The sequence below is a fragment of the Cavia porcellus genome, unplaced genomic scaffold (assembly GCF_034190915.1).
Source record: "Cavia porcellus strain 051 isolate PalLab524CR breed Dunkin Hartley unplaced genomic scaffold, mCavPor4.1 scaffold_13, whole genome shotgun sequence".
Taxonomy (NCBI): Eukaryota; Metazoa; Chordata; class Mammalia; order Rodentia; family Caviidae; genus Cavia; species Cavia porcellus.
The window spans coordinates 12,967,547-12,987,163 of record NW_026947496.1 but is presented as its reverse complement, the minus strand read 5'-3'; the positions used below and the strand labels follow the sequence as shown (position 1 = coordinate 12,987,163).

At 43.4% G+C, this 19,617-nt stretch overlaps 1 protein-coding gene across 3 annotated transcripts in view; it reads right to left on the bottom strand.

Moving 5' to 3' along the window:
• Window positions 1–3,077: 3,077 nt before the first annotated feature.
• The window catches only part of Dsp (desmoplakin), a 47,466-nt gene continuing 30,926 nt past the window's right edge, over window positions 3,078–19,617 (bottom strand). For 2 of the 3 annotated variants that reach the window (XM_063259851.1, XM_063259850.1), the window contains exons 15-24: window positions 18,800–19,026; window positions 17,746–17,912; window positions 17,194–17,332; window positions 15,827–16,020; window positions 13,402–13,564; window positions 12,834–12,917; window positions 12,238–12,345; window positions 11,170–11,268; window positions 8,182–10,476; window positions 3,078–7,025 (exon numbers count right to left, since the gene is read on the bottom strand). In XM_063259851.1, the coding sequence (XP_063115921.1) occupies window positions 3,789–7,025; window positions 8,182–10,476; window positions 11,170–11,268; window positions 12,238–12,345; window positions 12,834–12,917; window positions 13,402–13,564; window positions 15,827–16,020; window positions 17,194–17,332; window positions 17,746–17,912; window positions 18,800–19,026 (6,713 nt within the window). In that variant the 3' untranslated portion in view covers window positions 3,078–3,788. The remainder of the gene's footprint in view (window positions 7,026–8,181; window positions 10,477–11,169; window positions 11,269–12,237; window positions 12,346–12,833; window positions 12,918–13,401; window positions 13,565–15,826; window positions 16,021–17,193; window positions 17,333–17,745; window positions 17,913–18,799; window positions 19,027–19,617) is intronic. The other variant, XM_063259852.1, reaches the window with a different exon arrangement.

Sequence of the window (19,617 nt, the reverse complement as noted above, 5' to 3'; positions counted from 1 at the left end):
ATCTAAAACAATTTCACTTGCTCTCCATTTTAAATTGTTATTGAATTTTTGATGAGCTTGGGACAGTTGTCTTGTACAATATCCTTCATTCTAGATCCCCCACCACCACTATGATTAGCTTAAACTGTTTTTTAAGCACGTTATTTAGGAGCTGTGTACCTTTCATTACATGCTAGAGAGGAATATATCTTGGATTCTTCTCCAGTAATGCTAATTTGATCACTTGGTAAGGTTGGTAGCTTAATCTCCCCCGTTGCAATAATATGTCTTTCTTTTAATAATTGGTAATCTGTGGCCTTACTTTGATGTATCTTGAAACTGTGAGAATATCACAATTCCCAACTAGCTCACAAATCCCTCACAGAATCATTTAATTACAAGTTATAATTCTATTAGTTATTGGAAAAGACCAGTTAATACTCATATGAGTAGGTCAATTTTGCATGTCTCTATCTGGTAAACTAAGCAACCCTTTTCAAGATAACAATATGCAATATAACAAACCACTGTTAAATTCCTATTTTGTTTTGAAAGCTTATGTTGTTATTGTTTTGGGTTTGTTGTTATCTCTTTTGCTTTTTTGTTTTTCTTGCCTTTTAAATAAAAAAAGAAAAGAAACAAGTTATAATGTGATTCCCTTACAGTATTATGCTTTCTACATTTATTAGCTGGCATTCTTTCCACACATCTACTTTATTATTTCACTGTGGAATCAAGGGGTTCAAAAACTGAGGTTTTTGTCAGGGATTTAGCTCAGAAGCACAAGTGCCTGCCTCAAAAGTGCAAGGTCATGAGTTCAATCTTCAGTACACACACACCAAAAAAAAAAACCTGAGATTTTTAAATGCTCCGTTACCACCATTGTTCTTGTTGAAACTCGAGTTGTCTTCAACTTGGTCAGTAGAAGTACATTAAACCATGCCCTGGGAGTCTCGGACATATCTCCATATCTCCATTAGTCTTTCACTGATTTGCTTTGCCCTCATTTACATTGTTGTATTTTCCCCAACACCTGGAACAGCTCTCTAAAGTTTTCCCAAATGCAACTCTCAGGTATTCCATTTTGTATTTTAATTTTTTCAAAGCAAATCTGTGCTTCCCTTTGCGCTTTGTTTACCCCGGATGACCGAGGGGTGGAGGACATTATCGTCAACAATTATTTTCAAAGGCCAGCAGCCTAGCTCTGACCTTTGAAAAAACATTGTAGATAGGCAGCACTATATGATACCAGAGTGGGTCGGTAGCTGTGGATCAAGGAATGAAATCCACAGTCATTTGTTTTACACTCAGCCCACAGTGTCTTTACTTTTTATTGGTATATCTCTACATAGCCAAGTCATGTGGAAAATGTGAAACCAATTTTGGATTCCTCTGATGCTTCTCATTGAAAGCCACATGCATCCCCTGCCCCCATGCACTATGTATGTGAAACAAATCAAAACTCAGCCTAGGTCAAGCATGTCCTCTCTCTAGGACACAGTCCCATCTTATCTCAGAGATTAGGTACAACTTCTAACAGCTTGGAGGGGGTGGGAAAAATCTGTAGTCCTATTTCCTGCTTTAACCTGGGGGGCTGCTATACATTGGTGCTACTGACCTGTTTAATCATCACTCTGCTGAGGTCTCCAGTCACCTGTTCTAGGTCAGGCCTTTGTTATAGACTGACTTGGAACTCTCCAAAGTTCCTGGGTTGAAACCCTAACCCACAATGTGAATGCATTTGAAGCTGGATCTTTAAGGAGGTCAGTGCTGCTATACAAGGTCATTAAGGGTGGGGCCCTAAGCCAATAAAACACGTGTCCTAACCAGAGACCAGCATTGTCCCTCTCCTCCCCACTTAGGCACAGAGAAAACATCATGAGAGTACACATTAAAGAGGTGGTCATCTACAGACCCTCAAGAAAGGTCTTACCAGAAGTCATCCCCAACACCTTAGCTTTGGAATTCCAGCTTCCACAACTGTAAGAAAATACTTGTTTAAGCCACAAAATTTGCAGGATCTTGCACCTGAAGTGACTCAGACAGCCTCCCAGCTCTAGCATCGGAATTATGACCCCTGCTTCCCAACAACAGCATTTATTTCTTTCTTCTCGAATACACAGGCTATTTTTGTACCATGTATTTTTAGTAGGAATCCAAGGCTCTGACACAAGGCATGACACACAGAACTCAATTAGTGAATGAAATTAGTTTCAGGTCCTAAAAACTGGGCTTTGGAGCAAAAGGGAGGAGAGGTAAAGTAAGACGTGTGTCATGAGGAAAAATGACCCATTCAAGTCCCCAGTAACTTCGGTATCTGATCTTGGTATTTTTTGTTGTGTGTTTACCATTTCACTTGCCTTCTAATTTTTATCTGTACTGTAAGCTTTAATTCTATTCATTTATACTGCAGCTAAATGAAAGTTGCCCCCCGCCCTGGTTGCTTTTCTGTCTCCTTTCCTCACCTAGACTGCAAATATCTTGCAGTTAGAAAGCTGGTAAATTCTACTGAATCTCTGCAAGACTCAACCCAATATCTGTCATAACAGGTGTCCCATGAAGTCATATTAATTTAATGACTGAGTTTCAGTTGCTTCTCTATGACCCAAAGGAACAAGCTTATACTCCACTGTCCTTTACTCCAGAGCCAAGAACTCTTCAGGGATCGTGTTCATAGATCCAAGAACAATTCTTTCCTCTTAGGGGGCAAAATACTACCTGTTTTGAAGATATCAAAAGAAGAAAAATCAGCCCCCCTCATGATTTTTAATGTTATGACAGAGACATTGCCAGTGCTGCTGGTACATTCCAGAATCAGCCCGACCAGAGTTCTGACCTCTGGAATAGCCGTCTATCGTCACAGATGTCTTTTCAAAGGACTCTAGCTGGTGTGCATCGGGTGAAGGAGCATTGAAAGGACCACCTTCCAACAAGAATTACAAGCCAGAACAGTATTTTAATGCGGTTTTGTTCTTTTGTTTGTTTGTTTGTTTGTTTTTGGTATTGGGATATTTAGTAAACAAATGGTTTTCGACGTATGATAAAAAAAAAGCTGCAACTAAATGTATGTGCAAACATATTAAATCAAAACACAAAAATTTCCGAAGTCTAAAAGTTTATTGCCAGAACAGCAAACTTCATAAAGACACCTTTTTAAAGTACATAGCAAATGACAAGCAAAATAAACAGAAAACTTGGACCAAAGAAAAGCAAAGGTTACTGCTATCATGCACATATGGTCAATTTTTTTAATACCAAACCAAACAAATGCATTAAAGAATATATGAGTTATACAATCCATGCTTTTTAACCTAAAGGAAATATACTCCAAAATGCTTGGGCTTTTGGGGCAGGGTTTTTTTGGCAGGTGTATGGATAATTTTCTAACACAGAAAATGGAGATATTTAGATGAAAAACAGAAGGATGCCTGAAATATCAGATTGACTTAATGTTTATCTCCAAGAATAAAAATCTGTCTTATAACCCCCCACAAGCAGCTCAAAAAGTGATCAATCTAAACACAAGAAGTCAAAAAACAAATTCTAAATTCAATTTGTGCTATCCTTACAAGTGATTACAACTTCATGTAACTACATAAAAGAGAACTACATTAGTGAAGAGGAGCTAAAAAGAGAGGAAGCAGAAAAAAAAAACCTTTACTATTCTTTTTCAACAGTGGCTATATTTTAAGTGTAGAAGGTTCTATTCACTATCCCACAAGCACCAAGTTTTCTTTTTTGCTGTAATTTCATAAACTAGAAACTCATATCAATGAATCCAAGGCCCAGCAACCATTTCCAGCTGATGACTAGTGGCCAATAGAGCTACTGCTAAATGAGTAGGAATACGAGTAGGAAGAATTTCCTGTGGCATCGAAGCTTCCTCTGCGAGAACCAGAACGGGAACCGGAGCGGGAGCCGGAGCGGGAGCCGGAGCGGGAACCGGAGCGGGAGCCTGGAGCCGAGGACATGTTGTAAGGGCTGGGTAAGCCCTTGGAAGACACTGAGGCAGCTTCCAGGAGGCGTAACCCGGTGATATCCTCCACCATGGAGCGATTCATGGCATCCTTGTAGGATATCTTTAATTTGGTCTTGGGGCAGGTCAGGATTTTGGCATAGGTGCTGGTGTCTTGCAGCCTCTGAGCTGCTCGGCCGTCGATGAAGCCCCTTCTGATGGCTTCTTCCGTGCTTATCCTCCCGTGCATTTCTGGGTCGACAAGCCCCCCGGTGAGGAACTGGAACTCCAGAAAGCGCTGGCCTGCTTCATACGGGAGCCACTTTTCTTTCACCGCTTCTGCTGCTGACATCTTCTTCTTTCCTTTCACACCTTCGAAGCCAATAAAGGCTTTCTGAGCAGGCTTCAGCCTGGTGGACATGTCTTGGTCAATGAGACCCTGGGCCACTGCATCCTGAAGCGACAGCTTCTGCCCAGTGGTGGGGTGAATGATGCCGCCCGTGCAGGCCTGAGCCTCAAGCAGCCTCTGCCCGGTGATGCTGTCAACAATGCCCCGATCAATAGCTTCTGTGATAGAGATTTTCTCCAGGTTTTCGGTGTCAAAGATGGCTGCAATAGGGCTCGACTCTTCCAGGGGGTCGGACAGAGAACTGCTCCTGATGGTTAAATTCCTGATGCTGGAGATGGTGGAGATCTTATTCACTGATTCGTGTCGGGAACTGCTAAAGACATCATCACTGATGCTACCACCCATGCTGATGCTACTGCCGACCCCGTTTTTCAAGGAGATCATGTCAGCAAACTGGGTGAGGCTGAGGCTGCCAGATCGGTACTGATCAAAGAACTTCTTGTCGACGAGGCCCTTATCAATAGTATCTTGGATGTCGTACTGACTGCCTGTCTTCCTGTCTACCAGGACCACTCGGGTGGAACCATCTGACCCCGTGATAGTTATTTCTTCCCACTCACACTCCTGCTCACACAGTTCTTTGAAGGTTTCGTAATCGATGAGGCCCTTCTTGTAGGCCTCCTGGACAGACATCTCCTTATTGGTTTCTGGGTCAACAATGACCACTCTCCGCTTCCGGAGGGTATTCTTTTGTGACGTCTGTACTTGCTTCTTCTTTTCTTTTAGGGGGAGAAGACAGAGCCCTGTTTCCTCATCTTTAATGCATCTTTCTTTCAGTTGCAGATAGGTGAGATTTTCTTCAGTGTTGGGATCGAAAAATCCTTTGGTATCATCACTTGGGTCAGAGAGAATCTCACTGAGCTCCTCGTTAAAGTAGCCCCTCTTATATGCCATATCAACTGGCAAGCGATGGCTCTCCTTGGGATCGATGATTCCGCCAGTTGCGATCTGCGCTTCCAATAAGCGAATGCCATGGCCCTTTTCGATGAGCTCCTTGTTCATGGCTTGGAACAAAGAGATGATGTTTCCAGTTTCAGGATCATTATAACCAGTGACAGCGCGTTCCGCAGACAGGAGCTTCTCTTTGAACTCAATGCCCACCAGGCCTCTTTTGTAGGCTTCTTCCACGGGCAATCTTAAGTTGCTCACAGGATCCACTATAAAGCCAGTAGCTGCTTGGGCTTCCAGCAACTCTAGGGCAGTACCAGGTCGAACTAAGCCAATTTTCATGGCTTCATAAATGCCAAGCTTCTGTTTTGTGGTCTCGTTGTATATGCCTGCTATGCAGCTCGAACCCTGGAGGAAGTCCTTGATTCTCTCACCAACCTCATCGTAAGAAATCTGACCCGATTCCAGTTCATTTACAGTGGATGGTCTCAATATGCCAGAATCCACTAGCTCCGTGACGGTCACTGGCTGTCGGATTCCCTGGAAGGACATGCTTCTCTTCTGGATGGTCAGCAAGAGCAGACCAGTGTGGGGCTCGATCCTGCACCGATCCCTCAGCTGCATGTAACTGACCTTCTTTTTGGTGACTGGATCCACAAAGTTCTTCTGACTGTCTCGGGGGTCGTTTAGGGATCGATACAAATCTCTGTCAATCAGGCCACGGGCCAAGGCAACATCCTTTGGCAAAAAGACACTGTTCACAGGGTCTACTACACCGCCTGAGGCAAGCTGGGCTTCTAGCAGGCGCATTCCGGTTTCTCTGTCAATCAAATTCTTCTTGATGGCTTCTGAGACAGATACTGTCTTGCCTGAAAATGGATCATCAAAACCAGTGATGGCTTTTTCGGCCGTGTATATCTGCTGGCGGTCATCGAAGTCGATGAGGTCCCGAGCTATGGCACTGTCCACAGTCAGCTTCTCATTCCGATGGGGATCAATGATCCCCCCTGTAGCTGCCTGGGCCTCCAGAAGCATCACCGTGGATTCCGGAGTGATGAATTTCTTTCTTTTGGCCTCTACCAGAGAATATTTTTCCTTAGGAGATGCAGATGCTCCAGCGATTGCTCCTGCACCCCGGAGGAAAGGCTGGATTTCAGAAGCAACCTCTTCCACTGACTTCTTCCCCTTCAACAGTTTGTCCAAGGTCGTCTTGTCAATCAGCTGGCACTCATAGAGCTGCATCGCTGTCACCTTCTTCCTCAGCCCGTCGAACACCAGCTTAGAGGAGTCCACGGTCCACTCATACTCGGTCTGCGTCTCCCGATGAGACCCATAGGGACGCTGTTTGAGCTTGTCGATCTCCCTCTGCAGCCGGCAGCGCTCCGTCTCCAGCTGGGACTGGGTCTCCCTGCTGGAGTCTTCCAGCTTCCGCCGGTACCGCTCTTCGATCCTCTTGATCTCGGCCTGGAGCCTTTCGATTTCACTGCGGAGGCCGTTCTTCTCTCGCTCACTCTTTTCTCTCTCGGTCTCTATCTTCCTGATTGCCTCCTCCTTGCGGGAGTACTGCGTCTTCCATTGATTCAGGTCGTTCTGGATCTGCTGCTTCTCACTCTCCAGCCGCTGCTTCACCCTTCCCTCCGCCTCCAGCGTGGCTTTCAGGCGACTGAGCTCCTCCTCCAGCCTCTGCAGCCGGGTCTTGTCCTGCTCCAGGACCTTGATCTTCACCAGGAGGCTCTCTCGCTCCTGTACCGCCTGCGTGCACTGACTCTTTGACTCATGAATCCTGTTAGATGCCTGGAATTGCAGAGGGAAGAAATGGGGGGCAAAAAAATGTTTTGATCAGATCATACGACTATCATAATTTAACCTCCTTTCCTACATCTTTTTTTGTTTTAACTTGTTTTTCCTTTCTGTATTTTCCCTGGATGTACCGATAGCTGTTATTGTACAAATTCACAGAAAAAATTCTATATAAATGTGTGTTGCCTCATTAGTAAGTGGCTTCATACTTACTTTCTTTTTCCATAGAAGAAACTAGGAGGAGTTGTGGACCTGTCTTACTCTTAGCAATCATTATGAAAAAATTTGGGGCATTTAGCTTGATGTTGTCAGCCCTAATATCTCTACATCTCACCTGTTACAGCTACACTAATAATATTCAGCTAAGCAATGCAAATATATAGATACATGCACGCACCCCACCCAGCCCCACACAAATATTGTCTATAAAGCTTACATGTATTAGAAGTTAAAAGACGTTATTCTTAAATTAGGGGTTAAAGGAAAGCTGCAACAAAGAAAAAGATTAGGAGCGTGGTCAAAAGGACAGAATAATGCATGCAGAAACCCCAAGTGAGCAAAAAAAGAAAAAGAGAAGATGATCTTGAAATCGCATAGATAAATGCTTTAACATGGCTTTCATTAAGGGAAATTAGAATATGCACATCCTGCTATGTACATGTAGCATTTGTACATGTACACAACATATGTACATGAATCACAAAGAATGTGAACTTTATGCACTACAAACATGTACTAAATAATGAGTTCGATTCTAATTTTTAAAAATGTACATTCCAGATCGCTAAGAATGACTTTTATTGCAAATTTATTTTAAATTTTTTTCAGCTAAGGATTTAGCCATGACCTTGTGCGTGCTAAACATGTGCTCTACCCCTGAGCCACATCCCCCAGGCAAGACATGTCTGCTAGAAAAGAGAGTGGAGCATGTTACGCACATGTGGAGCCAAACACAGGCTTCACGCAGCCTGGCACTGGATTCGGTCACAAGACAGGAGGGCAAATAGCACCACAGTTATTTTAAAGCAGTTATCTGGATTATGACTGAGGTAGCTGAGCAGTCTTGTAAGTAGCAAGCGAGCAGTTCAGGACAGACAGAAATCCAGTGAATTAAGAAACAGTGAAGCTGGGATCAAATATTTGTGAATACCTCTAAAGCCTGCTTTTGGAATTTCTCAATTTCCTGTCTCAAATTTTCCCTCTCTCTCTGTAAATCATTAATCAGGCCCTGCAGTTCCAAGGTCCGGTTGTTGCTGATCTGCAGCTGGCTCCTCAGTTCGCAGATGGTGGCGTTCTTATCTTGATCCTCCTCACTCCGGCCCCTCCGCAGGTCGTCATACTCCAGCCTCAGGTTCCGCAGCTCTTCCTCCAGCATCAGGTGCTCCTTCGTCAGGTTCTCCGTGAGAGACTGCAGCCTCTCGATTTCTATTTTGCTCTCATTGAGGCTTCTGCTTTTGTCTTCTATGGCCTTCTGGAAATGCTCATTCCTCAAGTGAGCCTGTTTGACATTGTCTTGCTCCTGGAGCAGCTGCCGCCTTAGGGCCTCCACCTCCGAGGAGAGCCTCCTGAGGTCCTCCTGGGTCCTCTGCTTCTCCCGCAGGTGCCCGTCCAGCACGTCCCTCTGCTGCCGGAGGTCGTCCTCGCTCTTCTTCTTCACAATGGATGCCTGCTCCAGCTGCTGGGTCAGGCTGGTGATTTTGATGGCCTGCTCCTTCAAAGACCTCCGCATGCCCTCCAGCTCCTCCTCGAGCTTCTTCCTCTTGGAAGAGTCTTCGCTGGCCGTCCTCTTCAGCCGACTCAGGTCCTCTTCTGCTTTCTGCTTCTGCAACTGCAGCTCCTTGAGAGAGCTCTGGAACCGGGCGATGTCCTGATCCTTCACGGTCCTCTCCTGGGAAACCCTCTCATAATCAATCCTCAGGCGGGTCAGTTCTTGTTCCTGACCCTTCAGTTTGCTGATGGTCTCAGAGGCGCTGCTGTTGGCTTTCTGCAGGTCATAATGGATCCTTTCCAATCTCGCATTTTCCTCCTCCAGGCGCTTCCGGTCACTTGTTTCTTTTTCTACCAACTGCTTTAACCTTTCTATCTCCCTGTTTTTATCCTGGATAGTCTTGGCGGCATCGTCGAGGGACTGCTTGTACCGCACGCTCTCTTCCGTGCGCATCTGAGTGACCTGTCTCAGCTCAATCTCCAGCTGCTGTTTCCTCTGCGACATTTCCGAGCCGGTGGCCTTCTGCTGCTGGACGTTCTCTTCAACCCTCTTGAGATTCTCGGAGGTCTGGGCCAGCGTGTTCTTTAGCCTCTTGATCTCCTCGCACAGGCTCCTGTTTTCTCTGGTGAGATTGTCGATCTGAGCCCGGTAGCCGCTGGTGTCCTCTTCCTTCTGCATCGTGAGCTGGTGGATGGTGGTCTTGGTGATGTTGATCTCCGTCTCGAACTGGTTCCTCAAGCTAATGATCTCCTCATCGTAACTGTTTCTTACCTTACTCAGTTCATTTTCATATTCCCAGCGGCGCTTGGCCTCCTCCTGAAACTCAGCCTTGAGTCTCTCGATTTCCTTATTTTTGTCCTGAATGGTCTTGGCGGCCTCCTCCAGGGACTGTTTGTGCCTCGCATTATCCTCCGAGCGCTGCTGGATAACCTGCTTCAGTTCGATCTCCAGGTGTTGCTTCTTCTGCAGGATCTCAGAGCCGGAGGCTTTCTGCTGAAGGGCATTTTCTTCAGCCCGCCTTCGCTGCTCAGTGGCCTGCAGGATGCTGTCATTGAGCCTGACAATCTCATCTTTCAGATCTCGGTTTTCCCTTGATAGTCTGTCAAGCTGGTTTCTAAGATTTTTGGAATCGTCCTCTTTCTGCATGGATATCTCCTTGATGGTGGTCTTCGAAATGTTAATTTCTGTTTCATACTTGTTCCTTATATTACTCATCTCCTCATTATAGTGGTTTCTTACCTTTGCCAGCTCATTTTCATATTCTCTCTTCCGGGCGCCCTCCTCCTGCAGCAGAACCTTCAGCCTTTCTATCTCGTACTCCTTCTCCTTGATGGCCTTCTCGGATTCTAGTTTCTGCCAACCAAGGCTCTCCTTTTCAGATTGCCTGGCTTTCTGCAGTTGATCGTAGTCGTTCTTCTGCTGGTCGAATCTGTCTTCCACAGACTTTCTTCTTCTCTTTTCGTCTTCGATCTCATACGTCAGCCTGGTGATCTTCTCATTGAGCTCTTTTATTTGGCCATAGCACTTGTCTAGGTTTTGCTTCGCAGACTTTCCATCCAGCTCCGCTTGTCTCTTCAGCTCCTCCAGGCTCGAGAGCTTCGCTTTGAACTGGGAACATTCGGCCTGGTATTTCTGCAGGTTCTGATCCAGGAATTTGTTCTTGTTACAGTTTTCTGAGTTGGCATCTCGGGCCAGTCTGAGCTCCTCTTCCAAAACTTCAATCTTGGTATTTTTTAGCTGTGGACATGAGATCAGAAATTATGTTGAAAGAAAAGCACCTCACACTGTATGAAAGAAACAGTACTTTTCCCCTCCCACAATAATGTTCATTTTTTTCCTTTGTACAGTCACATATATATATCCACACATGTACGCGTGCACGCGTGCGCTTACACACACACACACACACACACACAGAGTGAAATGAAGCAAAAGCTACTGGACAAAAATTCAAGAAATCTGGATTCTCATCATAATTCTTCTACTAGCTGATTGTATGATCTTAGTGAATGATTCTTTTAAGTCTCAGCCTCCTCGTCTGTAAAATGAAGATTAAGATTTCTCTATTAATTCTAGGATTAGAAAAGAATAGTAAGTAATCACTCGACATGAAAGATTCAAGTCCAGGGTGTGCTTATCCAAATTTTACATAGAGGAGTAAAGGAAATTTCTTAACCAAACACTAAATGAAATTACTGTTTCTGGCAAAGTAAAGAGGCTGCAATTTTGTAAGTATTACCTATGTTCCCTTAGAGCAGTGTACTGGAGCATAGGACTAATTCCAGACTCACAAACAAACGAAACTGTATTGAATATTTAGAGGAAATGCCATTTCATCAGTGAATTTTCAAATCTGTATTATAATGAGGTAGCAATCAGGTTCTAGTCTATTTTCTTTGACATTCCAAGGAAATGAAGTAAGTGAATTACCTTCAGATCCTCCAGGCTCTTCAGCATCTCACTTAAGAATCTGTAATAGTCTCCAGATCGTGTAAGCAGTTCTATATACCGAGCGTGAATGTCTGCAGCCTTAGAGAAAAATAAGAAAATAATAATTTCATTCCTTAAAATATTTTTTAACTTTTACTAGTACATGTTTACAGTACACAACGATTACATTCACTGTAGAGAATTAGTACAAATTAAATTCTTTTTCCCCCTTCCTTCTACCCCCCTGAAAATAATTTCAAAAATGTTTCATTTTGTTTTCTAAAACAGTAACAGCAACATTATAATTTAAAGAGTAAATTCCCTTTCTTTCATATTTGCTGGTTCCATAATCTAAAAGTATAGCAAATCAGATGGATAAAAGCATCTGTATTCTGTCCTTAGCATTCCAGATTTCTCTCCGTAAACCATCTGACTGTTGATACTCTTTGAACTCTTTTGGCAAAAGCTGTCTCTTAAAAAATCTACTATAAGGGGCTGGGGACTTAGCTCAGCAGCATAAGCACCTGCCTTGCAAGTGCGCAGTCATGAGTTCGATCCCCGGTACCAAAATTATAAAAAAAAAATCTACTATATAACTTCCACTTTTTAGAAGTCTCCTTCACCTAATCCAGAAATTTAAGTCTAATTTCTTTTTTTCTTTTTTCTTTTCTTTTCTTTTTTTTTTTTTTTTTTTGAGATAGGGTCTCACTATGCAGTTCAGGTTGGCCTTCACCTCACTTTGTAGCTCAGGCTAGTCTCGAACTTGCAACTATCCTGCCTCAGCCTCCTGAGTGCTGGGATTACAGGTGTGAGCCACCACTCCCAGCCAACTCTAATTTCTGTAAAGATTCTATTTTATACATGAAACACTAAGAACTCTATTGATCATCTCCAAAAATATATCACATATTGAGGCTCACAGTAGAAAGAGTGTAACTTCCTATTGACCCTTTGTGAGCAGACACCCTAAACAGAAATGAGTCCAGGGATGGTAGGCAGTCAGGTAGGAAGTGGGTAAAGCGGCAGAAGGGTGGGCGGAGAGTGAGACACACGGAATGACATATGTACCTCTTGCAGAATGACCCCAGATGGGGACTGAATCATGGTTCTCTTGATAGGTATGTTCAGTAGCGTCTCCAGCCCAGAGGTGTATGAGGCCAGCTGGAGTTCATAGTCCTGAAGAGTAAAGTTTAATAAACGTTTTTTTTCCTGTGCTGGAAATAAAACTGAGGACCTTGCACACAGTAGGAAATTACCTTGCCACTGAGCAATACTCTCAGCCCATAGGAAAAAACTCTTAGGACCTAAAATGAGTCGCTAGTGGCTCAATTCCAGTATTAATTCATAAAATTATTTCAATCACCATCCCCCGAAGCTGGCATGTGCCACAGTGTCTAAGCAACTAATATATTATTAAAACAAGTGTGTACATGTTTACAAGCCAACTGGGCAATTCTGCATAAAACACTAGTCTATCCCATTGCCATGGTTACTGCCACTGTTCTTTGAATTCATTAGTGGATAACAAACTTTTCTGGTGATCAGAAGAGAATATAGAAAAGCCATAATCACCATTCTCAAGAAGTCAAAGATGTATAAAGTAAGTCAGCAAATACAGATAACATTTGTAATGAAACACATCATTCTTAGTGAACCCAACGTACCTTAATTGAATTTGCACAGAGTTCAGCAATCTTTTGCACTTCTTCTGATTTGTCTCGTTTGCCTGATATTTCATTGTGCAAATTCTATATAATGGATAAGATATTTACAAATGTTAAAGTATACACATATTTCTAAATAAATGCTATTTCACTTCTACTTTGGGTAATCTTTCTTTTCTTTCTGTACTGACCTCATATTTCCAGTTACAGCTTAAGAGAATAGCACTTTTTTTTTCCATGCAGGAAAGAGAAGGAAAAAAATCTCCAACTTACTATTATGTATAAGAAGTTACTTTGCAGTCAGTATCGTTTTCTGGTCTTACTCTCTTAATTTATAAACATGTTTTACTATAATGAAATGAACATCATTACATTATTTCTATGTTCACATTGCGTTTTTTCCCAAGTATCTTGGTTACTTTTCCTGTGGGCATTCTTTAAGCATTCACAAAGCAGGTTCATTAGATGAAACAGTCATCGTTTCAAACAAAGACACTGCTGCTTTGAAGACCAGAATTTACAACCAGTTAATCGCAAAACAGCGAAGGAATGACGGGTTGGCTTATACCTTCTGCTCATTCAAAAATCGCATAACTGTGTTAGAATCTCCAAACTTCATGGATTCTAAGGAATCCTGCCGGCGCTTGGCATCATACAGCCACTTGCAGAAATTCTGATAGTTATCACGATAATTCCTCAATTGCTTAATTTGTTTCTCCAGGTCCCACAACCTAGGGAAAACAGATACAACAAAATTATTGAAGCATTATTATTGGTTCTCAAATATACTGAGTCACATCCAGCTATTTTGCTTGGTGTATACCCCAAGCAAATTGGTGTTATGGAAGGTATGTTGTATCAACTTGAGAAGTTTAGAAGTTTACCTAAGAGACTCAGCAGGGAGCCAGGATCCTTACTTTGTAAATATCCTCATCCTGTGTAAGAGGAGGGCATGCAGATGGTGTGAGTGCTACTCCGGCCCTGGGCAGGGGAGGGAGCCTGCTTACAATATAAGGCAGGAAAAGAAGTTTGCTCTTTCCTGCTTTTGCTGTCCTCTGGTGCCTTTAACCGTTGCCCCTGTGCCCTGCCACCCTGCCTTGCAGCCAGCTGATTATGGACTAAAACCTCCACAGACTGTGAGCTACATAAACTTTTCCTCCCTTCATTTTGGGTGTCAGGTATTTTGTCCCAGCAATGAGAGAAAAGTAACCAAGACAGCCCCCAAGAACTGAAATCATGTGCCCACACAAACACCTATACATGTATGTTCATAGCAGCATTTTTCATCAGATTTAAAAACTAGAGACAATCCAAATAGCCATCAACTAATGAAAAGCTTAAAGCAAAGTGGCACAAACAACAGAATTCTAGCCACACAGAGAAAGAAAAAGAAACAAAGTACTACACTAGGATACAGTCTGGAGGACCTTGGGAGCACCAAACTAGGTGATAAGCAAGTCACCGAAGGACACACAGGGTTTCAATTCCAGTTATGGGGACTATCCAGAACAGGTAAAGGCACAGAAAGTAAATGGGGACAGTACTGGGCAGCTGGCTCCCACTGGGTAGATCATTTGGGTGATGAAAATGTTTAACTTGGGTTTGGGATTTAGCTCAGTGGCACAAGCACCTGCCCAGCAAGCGTAAGGTTATGAGTTCAATCCCTGGTACCCGACCCCGCAAAAAGAAAAAGAAAATGTTTAAAACTCAGACTGTAGGACTGGGGATATGGCTCAGTGGCACAGCGTACACACAGAGCTCTGCATTCCATCCCCAGTGCCACAAAAAACCCCAAAACCACAACAACAATAAAAGCCCTCAGCCTGCAATGGTTGTACAACTCTGAACACAATAAAAGCCGCTCAGCTGCATAAATGGATGAATTGTGTGATTTGTCCATTATATCTCCATAAAGATATTTCTAAAAAGCACTACTAGTAAATTGGCCTAGAAGTGAGGCAATTTGGGAGCCTTTTTCAATTTCATTTGTGGTCATATAACCTAGAGAAAAGCTAAATAAACTATCCAGCCACAACTATTTGTAGTTAACCTTAAAAACCGTCCTGCAGGCCATGTGACACCTCCGATGGCAGCCTTCTGACAGGTTAAAACTGCTGCCTGTTCACCATTTCTCCCCAGTGCTCTGGGGGAAGATGCCTTGGTGTCTACAGTGACTATGATTTTCTTAGCTGTTTCTGGAAAAAGGCACTAGAGACACCAATCATAAAAGTAACTTTTTCTTAGCTTCATAGAGCCCAGGAAAGCTGCTGGTCTTCAGCTAACCTCAGAGTGTGGACCGAGGAGTTAAGAATCTTAGTCTTTCATTACAAGTAGAATGATGTTTAACTTGCAGGGAAATCGTGTGTTTGTCTATGAACAGAGACTGGCACAGGAGATGGATTGGCGAGGATGTCCCATCTCCAGGACAGTGCGGTAGAAGAGAGAGAACAGAAGCCTAGATGATGGGGCACCTGCTCAGCCTCCACACATCTCCCCTGCTGCTCCTCCTCCTCCCCTCAACCGAGTTCCTTAAGATAGAGCTTTGGGGACCACAGACACAGCCACTGTCTTTGTTTACAACTGAATCTCTGCTCTTGCCCCAGTGATGTCGCCTCTCCAAGGGGTGAGGAAACGAACATGGCTGAGTTACAGTGAGCCATTTCTTTGGTCTAAGGTTTCATTTCCCAAGTTTTTTGGAGAACACTCACTCAAAGCAGCTTCTTTCAACAGGCATAGCAAAGTAAACGGCAGATTAAATGGCTTCTGCTGTTTCTCTAAGATCTGGGTGGGCTGCTGAGATAAATCCATTCCATCACAAAGTGGCCTCCAGGCAGGCCAAGAAAGGAGCCCCAATAAGCCTGAACTTTCACATAAAACGGTATTTTTCCATAGTGACCACTTCTGGTCAAAACCATTGTTTTGTTACAGCGACCACTTCATCATCCACCTCCAACCATCAAGTGGGACAAACATGGGGCAGGAGGCCGCCTCACCTGTAATCTATCTGTTTGTCTATTTTCTGCCAGCGATCTGTCAGCTGGACAACTTTATCATTGAACTTGCCCAGGTCCAGATCATACAGCGGATACTGCTGCGAAGTCTGACAGTGGATCTGCTGGGCTTTCTGCAGCTCTGCCTTCATGGTGGCCTGCAACGACTTCTTCAAGTTCAGGTCATTTTTTATTTTCTGTAAGAGTAAAACAAGAAAAAGTAAGCACAGATCCATCTCTTCTCCTGCTGCATGCTATGCTGCATGTCACTAAATTAAAAATCAGGGGGCTGGGGATTTAGCTAATCGGCGTAAGTGCCTGCCTTGCAAGCACACGGTCATGAGTTCGATCCCCAGTGCCGATTTAAACATACACACACACACACACACACACAGAAAAATCGGAGGTTCGGGGGAAGTAGTTCAGAAGTGGAGCACATACTTAGTATGTAGATGATCCTGGGTTCGATCATCAGATTGAAGAAGAAAAACTGTTTATAAAATTCTCAAGAACACTCATCTTGCTAGCAATAACCCAAAAAAATATGTTTACTGAATTACAATTTTTCAGTATTTCTTCTGGTGGTCTAATTCCCTACTTAAAAAGAGGATTCAATATGTTCATCAGTTTGACAAATAAATGCTGAATATCACATACCACTAATTCTATGCCCATAAACATCTTAAAGGCTCTAAGACATTCTATAGTAAAGCAATCAGTGTAAGCATCTTCCAGATTAATTCCACTCAAAAATTACTCTCTCAGAGAGCTTCATAGTGTGCCTGACACACTGGAAAGCAGTTTCAGAGATGACGAGTATCAACCGCATGCAGCCATGAAAATCAGTGGTCATCCAAACTCAGCAAACCAGAGCCGGGGATACAGCTCAGCAGCGCAGTGCCTGCCTGGTAAGCACAAGGTCCTGAGTTTGATTCCTGGACGCCCTCCTCCTCCAGAAAAACCTCAGCAAACCTACACTATGGGCTTTAGTTCACACTACTACTTCAACACGAATTCATTTACTGTAACAAATACACCACATGAATGTAAGGTGTTAGGAACAGTAGAAGCTAGGTGCAGGGTATTAGGCTCTACACCACTGTGTCAATTTCTCTGTACGTCTCTATCTGTCCTAAAAACAAACCATCTTTTCAAAAAGTTATCAAAACAACAAAAAAGCCTACTCAAAAAAAATAATAATAAAATGCATTGAAGGGGCTAGGGATATAGCTCAGTGACACAAGGGCCTGCCTGGCAAGCGCGAGGTCCTAAGTTCAATTCCCAGTGGGGGGGGGGGAGCCTACTCATGGAAAGCGATGAGGTTGGATAGCTGAGTTCTGTTTCACCCCCCTCATCCCCACCGGAGCTACCTTCAGTCCGCAGCGGTAGGCTTCCACTTTATCCAGGTCCAGGCAAACAGTTTCCTCCTCGGTGAGCCTGGCTTCGTAAACCTTGAGCATGTCCTCGGTCTGCAGGATAGCCTGGAGCAGTGCTCTCACCGTGCACAGGCTGCAAAGAAAAGGGAGTGCAGACAAAATTGTGGGCGAGATAATTACAAGGTGAACGTGTGGCTTGTGGCACCATTCATAAAAAAGAATAATGTTAAAGCACATAAAATGTATTTTGCTTATTTTATAACTTGTGGGAACAATAATAGTTTTTTTGCTCAATCATGGCCCTAGAATATGCATTATTTGTAATTCTAAGAATAGCTCTTAAGCTTTCAGAGCAGAATTAACGCCCTAAGCTTGAGGACAAGCTCAGCAAACCACAGAAGCATGTAAGTAAATCTGGAAAACAAACACACAAAGATCCCACAAGGCACAGGATCTAATAAGCCAGACACACATGAGCAATCAATACCAGTAACAATGAGGCTTAGGTAAAGGAAGATAACTCTGATTAGTAATAGCTGTGCTTACCTATTCAAGTAGCCATCTGTAACACCGTTAATATTTTCCAGTTTCTGAAACAGTCCAAATACCTCGTTCTGTAAGTAGCAGTATTTTTCAGAACCTCTGAAATTAGCCAGCAAGTCTTTCAGCTGGTTGAGCATTTCAGCAATTGCTTGTGAATCATTCTGTACACTCTGTCAAAATTTAAAAAAAAAAAGAGGGAAGCTTTCGATTAGTTTTTACCATGCATACTTAAGGTATGCAATATGCTGCTTTGAGATACAGATGTGAAATGATTATTCCAGGTAAGCAAATTAATATGTTCACCACCTCCCATTACCATTGTGTGCGTGTGCATGTGTATAAGAGCACCTACATGTATCCTCTTAGCGAATTTTCAAAATGCTCGCTATCATTACATGCAGTCCTGCTGTTAAATGTTAGATGTTGAGACTCAGCAAAGAAAACTACCCACATCTGACCTACATCTCCCCAACTACATCGTCCCTGGCCCCATTCTTGGTAACCATTGTTCTGCTTTCTATTTCTGTGAGTTTGACTCTTTTCCTAGATTCCACATACAACCAATGATGTAGTGCTTAACCTGTGTCTGACTTACTTCACCCAGCATAATACCTCTCAGGTTCATTCATCCTGCTGCAACTTCCAGGATTTCTTTGCTTTTTTAAAGGCTGAATGATACTCTGTGATGCTCCACTGTGTAGGTGACCATATTTTTGGTTTATAGACACAACACTGTGTTCATACAGCTATTTGTACTGTGCCTTGCAGCTGTGTGACTCTTATGATCATTTTTGCCCTGTGCAGTCTTTAATATAAGGTGTAAGGAGTGGATTAGTATTTTTCCTATGTATATTCTTGATTGTGGATAAGACAGAACTTTCAAACAAATGGCAGCCTTTGTAAAACACCCCTTGACCGTGGATTTATGGCTATGTTTCTGGACCCTTTATCCAGTCTACTGATTTAGTTGTTTATGTTATACACTTGCCCAGAAACATGTAACCCAGGAGATTACTATGATACGCATGAAATCGGCACAGTGCGGATGGACGCCTACCTTGAGCTCGTTGATCTTCACTGTGATGTGGTGAGTGGACGGCTGGTCCACCAGCAGGAGGTTCTTGAGGGTCATCCTGCCCTCGCAGTGCTCTATCTGCCTGCGGACCTTCTGCAGCTCCATCAGCAACCAGGTCTCTTGCTTGTCATTTTCTCTGTTGGTTTCAATCATTTTATTATGATTGACGTCTTGGCAGGAACCAACATGAGTGATTTCAGTTTTGGTGACTGTGAGAATAAAGACCAAAAGATCAGACGGTGTCTACATGTACCGTGCTAGCCTCCCAAAAAGCATCTGTACTGCAAAAAAGTGTGTCTGTCTGCTTCCTGATTTTTGATATATACCTGCTGTGGCTTGGACATGGCTTATCCCCCAGAGAATCACATGCTAGAAGACTGGTCCCTAATGTAACACTGTGCAGGGGGGGACCAGGTAGGAGATGATTAGATTGTGTCCCCTTGCTTGGGAGTGGACTAAGACTCTAGAGACTGGGTGGGGTTGTCAAGAGGGTGACTGCTCTAAAGTGAGTTTGGCCCCTTCTGCACACTGCCATCTCTTCCTGCTTCTCCAACACGCTGTGATGTAGCCAAGGACCCCAGGGGCGATGCTGTTTGAACCCTGCAGCCACCAGAACTATTAACCAAATTCACCTCTTTTCTTTACCAGTTACCCAGTTGCAAGTGTTTTGTTATAACAACGGAAAGAGACAAAGGCAATAATTTTCTAAGAAATGCTTCTCTACAAACTACTTTTTATAAACTTTTTATATCCTCTCTAAAATCACTAGGTGGTAGATACAAAGAGAAGATGTCCCAGGC